Consider the following 11,867-nt stretch of genomic DNA (forward strand, 5'->3'; position numbering starts at 1 on the left):
CTATAATTTGACTTTTTGGAGCCGTGTGACCTCATCTTTGTTCTGTGCTGAAAGCAGCTTCTTGATTCAGGCTGATTTTGTTTCCTCTGCTGTCTGACGGGGAATGATCCGCACAGACCACGGATGATTTAGTGACACTGTTTGTCACAAGATGTATGAAACACTGTGCGACACACACGACTGAATTCAACATGATATAAACAGATGTTTATAGGTGCTGTAATCACTGATTTTCCACCATAGTCAGGTTTAAATTAGCCTCTGATAGTGAAGCTAAACACCATCACACGGTTAATATAAATTTACAGCTGCTACACTTTTTTTTAACTGATAATGCATCACTGTATCTTCACCACAGTACCGCACTAAGCTGAAGAAAACGGCCTATCTGAACTGATCATTAGTTCTGGTCTGTCAGACATTTTCTACAAGTGCTTTAAATGATTGTGCAGATAATAATCTGGTGTTTCACTGTGTTTCATGAACAGGATGGATGTTTGCTGTTTGGCACTGATCCAGCAGGACACCTGAGAAAACAGAAAAGCAGCTTCTAAATAAATTGAGCAGAAAAGAAAAAAACACAATATTAGTCATTTGATTGTAATCTTATACCTAATCGGTGTATATGTATAAACTCTTTCCCAAGAAACCTGAATTCAAACGTTTCAGACTGTGTGCATCAAAGCGCCCTCTGGTGGAACTCCTCTCCCTGACCTACAGTCTTTAAATCAGGAAGTCCTTCATATATTAATCAGTTTCTGGAGCTCTGAGAAAGTTTTACAAATAAAAATCATCCAAGAATTCAAAACACATCATTCAAAGTCTCATGTTTATATCAGGAGGTTTTCTTTAACAGTCTATAAATCTATGAAGGAAATTTTTTGTTTGTTTTTGTTGAAATACCAAAAGTGAACAATGCTACTGATAATATAATAGTATGATGACGGTGACAGGTGTGATGTAATCTGAAAGCAGAAGTTAGTTTAGCTGATTTAGGAAAAGTGAGTGTTGGTAAGTAGCACCAGGTTAATCTGACTGCAGGTTCAATCATGGCCTGTGCTGCCATCTGCTGAGACAGTTCAGCTGACCTGGAGAGAAAGTAGGAAGAAAAACATTGTCAGTGCGCACCGTCTCTTTCATGAGGAGGGACGGGGAAGAATGAATCCTGTGGTCAAAGGCAGAGAAGGAAATGAGATCTCTGCTCTCCTTTTAAAAAAGCGTTGTCTCTAATTTCCCTTATATTTATTTATTTTTGTGATCCTGCATTCATCAAAGCTCCTCTATGTGAATATTGAGATCGATTACTATCAATCTGTGAGGAGAAATCTATGGAGACATTTAACAGCAAAGTCAACCAATATGATTATTGATAGGTCTGCATCAAATTACAAAGAACTGTGCACACATTTTAAGAAACTCCTTTGATTTCCTGACACAAATATCTAAACACCAGTGGCTCCCTGGATCACTATCCTCCTGCTGTGGACCTACTTTATGAAGTCATCGCCATTATTTATGCTTGTGCATTAATCACTTTTATCCGCCCCTGCTGCCAAGCATTGACACTGTCTGTGCCAACCTGGATAACGCAAAAGTTCCCTTCTCCAATTACAAGCGAGGTACTGAGGGTGAAGCAACAGAACTCCTCCCCCCGGTTGGCACAACCAGTGGCACAAATGATTGACAGCATCTTTATCCAAAAACAAGAATGGGCGTGGTAAAGGTTTTAGAAGATAGACTAACCTGAGGTTAGTAACCTCACTAACAATCCACATAATGGGAATCGTGCACTTTGACTGTGCCTAATGAAACATGTTTGCTGTAACATCTCTGTGGCTCTGCTGGACTTTACTGTCTGTCTCCCTCGTGAGGTTTACCTGTGCAGGTGAGTTTGGTTTTAAATCCTATCGATTTATTTCTTACACGCTGTTAGATGTTAGAGCTGCTTTAGGTTGGGCCACTCACAGAGAGGACGCAGGTCTCCTGTCAACAAAACTCTTCTGTCATGTGAGAAAGTGGATGTTAGTTTTTAAATGTACTCACACACATTTACATAACAGTTTGTATAATGAAGCTGTGAAGAGAAGAGTCTGCTGTAAAAGACTTTAAAGCGGTGTCAGATAAACATGGACAAACTGCTGTAAAGGTTTATTATTATTGATTTATCCTTCCGACACTGCTGATAATAAAAAATCTACATTTACTTCAACCATCACTCCTTAAATCCCCTCAGCTCTGTACGATTAACATGAATCACTGGTGACCTTCTGTGTAGTAGCTGGATCCCCTTTTCCCAAAAAAGCAGGAACCTGGGTGAACCACCGAAAGCAAAGGTTCCTTATTCTTTGTAGAAATGACTCTAAATTCATGCCAGTGATTATTGATCTGGAATTAGGAGATGATGAATCAGAATAATCTTTTGTGTTCGCAGCAGAATTAAGATGTAAGACGTTCATGTCAGTGTAGCTGTTTTCTGTGTTATTGCCAGGACTGCAGTGTCATATTAATGAGTACAGTACATGTTACTGATGGTAGCTGTGCATGTGATTCCCATGTAAATACATTCAGTTGAGGAAGATGACAGAGAAGAGGACAATACTGCACATACACAGGCAGGTATTCAGATAAACACTTTATTTATCCACAGAGGGAAACTCACAGGAGCTCATTTAAAAACAAAACCCTTCAGTCATAATTGTAAAAGTACTAAACAGATAGAAATGAGTTCTCACTCAATGTGAACAAAACTAAATTATGTTATCTGGAAACTGTAGAAAATATTCTGTAGTAAAATTGCTGATAAATAATGTTAAAGTCTGTCTGTAACTATGGAAAATAGTCTAATATAAATCCGACCATGACCTGGATACACTGTGAGGATTCTCTCTTACTGGTACGCTCATGGCAAGATGCAGGTTAAATGGGGAAGCAGTATTTCTGCTTCCTTTGGTGTTAGCAGTGGTGTCAGACAGGGTGGGATTTTGTCTTGAATTTTATTTAATTTATGTGCTGATGACTTTTCCATACAGCTGGCAGCCTGTAACACTGGGAGTATATTAGGATAATCGGCTTAATTTGAACTGACATACTCTTGAGGTTCATAAAAAGGTGAAACACCTCAGTCACTTTAATACTGATCAAATGAAGGATGATGACATATACAGACAATACTGTAAGTTCTATGTGCAGACAAATACATTTGCACACAAATTCAGCTTTTATCAGATTCTGTTAAAGTGGCTTTGTAGCATAATGGACACCGATCTATACTGCCCCCTTGTGGTCAACTTGCTACAAACAATGCAGCATGCAGAAGCTGTATACTTTACTAATCACTTAGATTTCAATACTTAGAGGAGAGTGGAGAAGCCTGAGGCAACACATGTAAAACTTCACATCAAACTTTATGGAAACTTCAGAAAACATCTGCATCATTCAGATTTAGAGAGCACACTAACATTCTGTTTTTGAAGTTCATGGATTGCATAAAATTTAAAGTAAAATTCAAACTAAAACCACAACAACAGGTTGGTTCCAGTCCTCAGAGTGTCTGCTCCTCTCTCTCTCTTTGTCTCCTCAACAGGATCATTTGTAGTGAATGTGACTCAGACCTCCTATCAGGCCGAGGAGAACCACAACATCACACTGGAGTGGACGTTCACAGTAGAAACAGGCAGACCCCCCACATATCTAATAATTTACTGTGACCTGATAACTGGTAATAAATCCTCACTCCTGTATCATGTCCACAATGGTGCTGAAGTCTCAGAGTCTCAGGATGAAAAGTTTTCAGGACGAGTTCAGGGTGAGAAAGACGCCCTCAGAGAAGGACGAATCAGACTCCAGCTGTGCAGACTCAGGACTGAGGACTCGGGTCGATACAAGTGTCAAGTAAACACAGATTATGGCTCCAGCTCTGCGAGCTGCAGACTCAACGTCACTGGTAAGTTTTAACAAGTCAAAACTGAACAATCACTTTTATATTTATGGTCTGTTCAACTTTTATGTGCAATGATTGTGATTAACAACTGAAAAACATGATGTGTTCTTCATGTCAAACATGGTTCTCATTTTATTTGTCTGTTACAGCAGCTGCTTCACCATCACAAGAAGAGAGAGACTGGAAGATTATTATAATTGTCCTGACAGCAGCAGCAGCATTAGTAGCTCTGCTGATGTGCGCTTTACTTTGGACTGTGTTTAGAAAAAAGTGCTGAACTTCTGTACAGCTGTAAACATCCAGAGTCACTAAACCAAGGTACTTCCTGCCTTTGACGTCTCCTTCAAGTATAACAAGTTACATGTTGATATGAACTGTGTAAATGAACTGATTCTTATATGTTGCTTTTGTAATTGACCTGAGGATTTCAAATGTTTTATATAAACTTCCTCATTCACACACATTCATACAAGAACCTTTTGTTTGTATGTCTGTTCTATACAAGTCCTTTTTGTATAACACGCATAGATAGAAATATATGTAGATATTAATAATGCTCTGTTTTACAAACCCCATTTTCAAAAACATTGGGAAACTTTCTAAAACTGCAATAAAAACTAAAATGTGGTCATTCACTTTAACTTTAATTTAACAGGCAAATTAACAGAGAAAAGATTTTCAGTGTTTTTAGTAACAAACTCATTTCTATTTGATAAACACATTTAGAAATTGATGCCTGCAACCCTCTCCAAAAATGTTGGGACAGAAGTAAATTTCACCTTTTCTTTTAATTTCACGTCTTAATCTTTCTGAAAATGAAGAAACTCATTTTTACAATTGTACAAGTGGAAATTCTTCCTGATTCTTTTCACGAGGGCGATGGAAGCCTCAACTGATGGTGTCTTCACATATGTGCAAATCCTCCACACCAACACAGAGGCTGGTCTTTGCACCTTTCTCTGATAACAGCGTGGAGCTTTTTCTTCTTTGAAACGTTGAATTGAATGTCTGAAGTCCTGCTGAGCCCATGTGGCTGTCAGTCAGTTTTTACTGATAATAATAAAAAATGTCTGTGAAAACTTTCAGTGTGTGTTTATCCACACAGGCTGTTTGTTACGTCATTTTGTTTTTAGGCCAAAAAGGAAAGTCTTTTCAGGGTTAAAGTGTTTCTTTTGATTTTAGCTGCCAGCTATTAGTTGTCAGCTAACAGACAATGAGTCACTCTCACTGTCAGGTCTTCAGTTACTACCAGAGGGTACAGAGGAAACTTCCTGCAGGAAATAAGCAAAGTGCCCTCATCTAACATGGTACAAATGTTTCTTTCATTTAGCATCATATTGGCTTTGATACAAAGTAACTCAATTGTCTGTATGGTTTGAGGCTAAGAGACATGAGACCAACACTAACCCTGTAACACGAAAACTTTGTGTTATCTTAACCCTTTATGTTTTGTGTTTTGAGTTAAAAGAAATGCTCTTAATTTCAGGAACAAAAAGGAACTTTTTAAAAAATATCATTTGACTTTTGGAGCTGTGTGACCTCTGATTCGTTCTGAGCAAAAAGCCGCTTCGTGACTCAGACTGTGCTGGAGGAGACGTAACAGAAAGGGAATGATCCACACAGTAAGGGTCAGAAGGAGTGTGAAAAATGTAAAGTTCCTCCTGTACTGTGTGAATGTTTGATGATCTGTGGAGAAATTTGTCCTGACATTTAAAAGAACAAGTCAGCAGACAAATACGTTAAAATGCAGTGAAGCCAGAATGTCATGCAGATGCTAAATGGGGCAAAACTTTTTCTTTTTTTTCGTTTCCAAAAACTTTAATGACAAAACATCTTAAATGTGACATCAAAACATCTGGAATAATAATTTAACTCTCAACATCAAAATAAATATTCATTACTATTTAATTAACAGCGGTTTAATTATGACGATCAGCTGAGGGGATGGACCAAGAGCCAGGATAAAGATGGATTTTAAACTGAATTATTCAATTATTCAGCAAAGATGCCTCAGAAGATAGAAGATCAATTCTTCTTTGGGAGTTTTGGAGCAATCACAAGAAAAAAGATGAACACGAGAAGTAACAAACCAGAAGCTATCAGCCCATAACGTCCTCTACTGACTCCACCCTCCTTCCCTCCATCCTCTGTGTCTCCTCCTGTCTGAGCTGCTGGTGAGAAACAGGTGTGAGGTGTCAGCTGTCAGGTAGGTGATGAGTGAAGAACAGAACAGAATCCATTTCCTCTTCAAACTGCTGTCAGACATTATCTACTGCACTCTGATCACATCACTCAGACCAGCTGCTTTCTACAAAGTCTCATCAACAACATCTTTAGAAACAAACATCAACAACCAGGAAGCAGCTTCACCTCTGATCACACACACACTCAACTCTACTCACTCACCTGGAGGATCAACACTTTACCTGATGGAAGTTTTTTACGTGTCTAATAGCTTTGCTTATATTAGTAAATGTATTTAAATAACATGTAGTCAAGATGATTTATGGATGGGTTATGTGTAAAGTAAAAAAAAAAAAAAAGCTATAAAAGCTATTTTAAAAATTAAACTTATGGCAAATGCATTATTGTTCCCACTGTGTCTTCAGCCATCTGCCACTAGATCAGGCTGTAGCCAAAGCACTGTTAGCTGTTTTTTATTATTATTATTATTTTAGATTTTACGTCTTATAGAGATGGTTGTCATGAATTTTGGGAGAATGTGCATCAGTCATAATGCCACACGCTACAGCTGATGATATTTCTTTTTCAGATGTTAATTTGGCAAATTTATCAGATCATATTAGATATTTTAATATTATATGTCATCTTTTTCAGTAATGTTTTTTAATAATGCACAAAAACGTTTAATTTATTAAAAATGCATTTTTCTCCATTCTCTTTGTAATTTTGTATAACGTGTTTAAAGTACAATGTGACATGTTTATGCGCTATGCCGTTATGTGACATTTAAAATGTGATCATGATTGTACTAATCGATTAGTTGATTGGCTGAGTAACGTGGTGTAATTTCCTTGGTACCAGGAAAGTCCCGATCACAGGATGTCCTTGTACCTGTCCCACAGTCACACAGCCAGTTTAGATCTGGCAACGGTTTTCCTTTGCTCTGTGTGTAAAGAGCAATTTCTTCTCCAAGCTCAAAAACATCGTTTGGGCACTTTGCTCCTAATCAGCCACCTTACTTATGTGTAAGAGAATCTGTCAGCGATGAGAGGGGGTGTGACCAGGGAGACAGCCAGTGAACCGTCGACTTTATCCAATAACAAGCATGGGCGTTGGGAAAAATAAAAAAAACAGGAACCAAAAACACGACTCCTTCCATCACCCAACATAACTTCCGTTTGTGAACTTTAAGTGTGCTTCATGAAACATGTTTGCTGTAACATCTCCGTGGCTCTGCTGGACTTTACTGTCTGTCTCCCTCGTGGGCTTTACCTGTGCAGGTGAGTTTGATTTTAAAATCGTATCGATTTATTTTTTCCTCACAGAGATCATCCTATGTATGCAGATGACCTGGTTGTTTTTAGTCCCAGTAGTGCTGGATTACAGCAGCTTCTGAATATGCTGTGCAATATGATATAAAGAACAATGCTGATAAAAGTGTTGATATGTAGAGCCAAGCAGGACAAACAGCTAAATTTCCCTCTGTTAAAACTGTCCAAAAAACCCTCGAGGTTCATTGTTCACTTCCAGTTAAAGTGACTCGTTTTGTTTAAAGCTTATTGCACACAGCTATGTACTACCTCCGGCGGTCATCTTACAAGCAGTAGCTGAGAGTGTTTGGATTTTTAAAGCACTTTTAAGGAAGTTAATGTTCACTTTTAGAGAACGACTGCATGGCTCCACTAACGGTAAAATTTTAACACACAGATGTGACAGTGAGTTGTTCCCGTTACTCATCCAGTCTGAGGAAGCACTGCTTGAAGTGTTTTTGTATTTACTGATTTCTTTTAAGTCATTGTGTATTTTATGTATTTTGTGGTTTTATATCTATAATAATAATAATAATAATGGATTGGATTTATATAGCGCTTTTCAAGGCACCCAAAGCGCTTTACAATGCCCTTATTCATTCACTCTCACATTCACACACTGGTGGAGGCAAGCTACAGTTGTAGCCACAGCTGCCCTGGGGCAGACTGACAGAAGCGAGGCTGCCATATCGCGCCATCGGCCCCTCTGGCCAACACCAGTCTCTGTACAAATATTCCATATATTTTTTATTAAGGTGTATCTGTTCTGTTTTGTTTTGTTTAGAACTATGGACATAAAGTCTGTCAATAAAGATTGATTGATTAAAACATGCACAAGCTTAAGTGTGAAGAAGCATCTCTGTATGGAGAGATGCTTTGTAGCAATAATTTACATTACAAATCCCTCTGCGTACTTCCCTGGTCACTTAGATTTCAACACTTAGAGGACAGTGGAGAAGCCTGAGGCAACACATCTAAAACTTCACATCAAACTTTATGGAAACTTCAGAAAACATCTGCATCATTCAGATTTAGAGAGCACACTAACATTCTGTTTTTGAAGTTCATGGATTGCATAAAATTTAAAGTAAAATTAAAACCAAAACCTCTAAACTAAAGTTCTCAGAGTGTCTGCTCCTCTCTCTCTGTCTTTGTCTCCTCAACAGGATCAGTTGTAGTGAATGTGACTCAGACCTCCTATCAGGCAGAGGAGAACCACAACATCACACTGGAGTGGATGTTCACAGTAGAAACAGGCAGATATCTAAACATCTACTGTGAACTGATAACTGATGATAAACTCTCAGTCCTGTATCATGTCCATAATGGTGCTGAAGTCTCAGAGTCTCAGGATGAAAAGTTTTCAGGATGAGTTCAGAGTGACAAAGACGCCCTTAGAGAAGGACGAATCAGACTGAAGCTGTGCAAACTCAGGACTGAGGACTCGGGTCAATACAAGTGTCAAGTAAACACAGATTATGGTCTCAGCTCTGCGAGCTGCAGACTCAACGTCACTGGTAAGTTTTAACAAGTCAAAACTGAACAATCACTTTTATATTTATGGTCTGTTCAACTTTTATTTGCCATGTTTGTGATTTATGACTGAAAAACATGAAGTGTTGTTCATGTCAAACATCATGATGGTTCTCATTTTATTTGTCTGCACAAGTAGATATTTTCATGTCTTTTACAGCAGCTGCTGAGCAGAGATCAACTTCACCACCACAAGAAGAGAGAAAGGACTGGAAGAATATTTTAATTTTCCTGACAGCAGCAGCAGCATTATTAACTCTGCTGATGTGGAATTTATTTTCGGTCGTGCTGAGAAAGAAACGAGAGAGACCAAACTTCTATGCACCTCTAAACTCTCAGGGACAGACTCTATAAACCAAGATACTCCCTGCCTTTGACGTCTGCTTTAAGTTTAACAAGTTAGTTGTTGATATGAACTGTAAATTACCTTAATTTCTTTTTAAATTTACTTTTGCTTTTGTAATTTACCTTAATTTTAATTGTCTTGACAACAGCATCAGTATTTTTCCCAGTCAGTATTTTGCTGATGGTTTTCACTTTACTTTGGGAACTTTTTTCTAAACACAGTCCAAACTTCTGTCCAGCTTCTATCAGCAAAAGAGTCACCATGTGGGTACATGTGGGTTCAGGGGTCATATGAGTTTACATGTGTTTAATAGCGTTTTATTTAATGAAACCATTATGTGTTTTAATTAAACTATTTTTAAAAGGATTGTATAGGTCTCAGAGCTCAGTTATTTAGACATAGATGATTTAATTTAACTAGTTTAGGGGTATTTTAACTAGTTAGGATCATTCTGCTTTTTATTTAGTGCTCTGAAACACACAGAGGCTTGTTGATCACACATGGATGATTTAACTACTTTAGGAGCATTTTACTTTTTTCTTTAGTGCTCCGAAAAGACACAGAGGCTAATAATTTTAAATAGAGTACCACAAACAACAACAGGTATTCCTTTAGAAATAAACTTTTCTTGTGATACTTCTAAAACCACATATTCTTAACTCTGCAACAGTTAGACAGAGTGGGTTACAGTTAGGCCCCCAACAGTCAGCAAAACAAGTCATAAAACAATAAAAGAGGCTCCCTTTACCAAGAGCATCCCAGCACACATCCCAACTGTAGTTCCATATGTTAGGTTTTGTATTGTTGATTGTCATTTATGCTTAGAAATATTTAACCATATATGCTTAGAGGTGTATAATCAATTGTGTAGTGATAGGATGTGTGATCTTTAGCAGGCCGCAAAGGCTTGGTGTGTATTCCACACTGGAATGCACACCTACATCCTGAAGAGGTCGTACCTTGTTTTATTGTTTTATGGCAGGATAAACGTGGCTGTATCTCTTTTAGGTTAAGTGCCTTTTGTTTAGATGAACTGTTGGATTTTCCAGACCAGCAGGTTTAGGGAAGTCGTTTATGGGGTCACACTCTGACCCCCCCCCCCCCCCCCCCCCCCCCCCCCCACAGTATTCTTTGTTCACATGTATACCTATGTAAGATGTTATATGTTAATGACCCTATGCATATTCATGTAACCACAATAAAAGGAGTGCTATGGGGAACCTGGCTGGGAGTCTGACAGAGGTCAAGTGGTGGGACGACGCTTGGCTCCAGGCAGGTCTCCCTCATGCATGAGTAAACCAGAGAACTTTGGTGCCTTGTGTCTTGCTTTTTGCTGCGTAGCAAATTGTCCTTAACGTTCCAGCGAATAGGTTCAAGCTACAAAACTATCACCATAGTTTCCACATTTTTAATTACAAACAGTTCCATTATCTTATCCTATCATGTCAGAGGTCAACTGAAACCATGTCCAACTGAACCTCCAAAGGTTTTTCACATTTTCTTACACCCCACACCTTTATCTCTACAGGCAGACAATCACACCTCCTACTGACTAACCGAACCACCATAGTTTTTCCACCTTTCTCTTTACAACCTCCTCTTTATATCTGCATCTCAGAACCCAACTGAAACCAAGTCCACCTATATAAAAAACACCCCATCACACACACAGTATTTTCCTCAGCACTTCACAACTGCCGCAAGGTATATCGTTTTAACTTTTTATTTTTTCAGATCCCAGACACAGCGGTGTGAGGTAGTTAGCACACAATTTGACCATGTAAAAAACATCGTTTGTTTGGAACACATCAGCAGAGAGGTAGAATTCATAGCTGTTCATAAGAGTTTAATTTAATCAAACCTCATTTTACGGAGCTAAGTGGCTCCTCATCACTAGCCAATTCACCATTTTATTTAAATATCTGAATTTTCGGAATGAGGATCCAAGCGGAACACAGAGGCTGCTAGTTTTAACGCACCAGGATGCAAATATAAATAAAAGCCTCACTATCCTGAGAGCCTAGCTGCAGCGACACCTTTCTTTCACACGGATTCCTGGATGTGCATTGAGCCGACTTTGTTACCCGCACAGAGCTGCTTATCCTCCTGACTACCAGCAATGCAAATTTGTCCTCTGTAGTGCACCTTTCTAAACCTGAATATCTCCCATGCAATGCATACTACAGAATTGCCTCCTTTTGGTATCTACAGATACCAAAAAAAAAAAAAAAAAAAATTATATATATGTATATATGTATATATATATGTATATATATATATATATATATATATATATATATATATATACATATATATATATGTATATATATGCAAGTATATATATATATATATATATACTTGCCATGTATATAAATGGCAAGTGCTTGACCACAAACACTTGCCATTTACTTTTTAAACAGTACTGAAATTATGAAGAGTTCTTTGAAAGTGAGCATTATCCATTTCTGATTTGTGTCACACATTTTTGGCTTTCATTTTTTATGTTCAGAGAGTAAATAGTAAATGTTTGTGTGATCCATGCAAACTATAGGTG

At 38.1% G+C, this 11,867-nt stretch overlaps 2 protein-coding genes across 4 annotated transcripts in view; both read left to right on the forward strand.

Moving 5' to 3' along the window:
- LOC120746634 (CD226 antigen-like) overlaps window positions 1–11,867 on the forward strand; it is a 344,409-nt gene that overhangs the window by 45,101 nt on the left and 287,441 nt on the right. The window lies entirely within an intron of this gene.
- On the forward strand, window positions 1,723–10,178 carry LOC120746640 (programmed cell death 1 ligand 1-like). 3 transcript variants are annotated; one of them, XM_040052072.1, is made up of 3 exons: window positions 1,723–1,885; window positions 3,584–3,943; window positions 9,128–10,178. In XM_040052072.1, exons 1-3 carry the CDS (start codon window positions 1,813–1,815, stop codon window positions 9,319–9,321), a joined length of 627 nt encoding a protein of 208 aa, XP_039908006.1. In that variant the 5' UTR covers window positions 1,723–1,812; the 3' UTR covers window positions 9,322–10,178. The 3 variants fall into 3 exon arrangements, with proteins under 3 accessions (XP_039908006.1, XP_039908009.1, XP_039908008.1); XM_040052075.1 differs by lacking the exon at window positions 9,128–10,178 and adding an exon at window positions 4,093–4,242 and having other exon boundaries at window positions 1,724–1,885; XM_040052074.1 differs by lacking the exon at window positions 9,128–10,178 and adding an exon at window positions 4,090–4,242 and having other exon boundaries at window positions 1,726–1,885.

The sequence above is a fragment of the Simochromis diagramma genome, unplaced genomic scaffold, assembly GCF_900408965.1.
Source record: "Simochromis diagramma unplaced genomic scaffold, fSimDia1.1 OVJJ01000201.1, whole genome shotgun sequence".
NCBI classification, from domain to species: Eukaryota; Metazoa; Chordata; class Actinopteri; order Cichliformes; family Cichlidae; genus Simochromis; species Simochromis diagramma.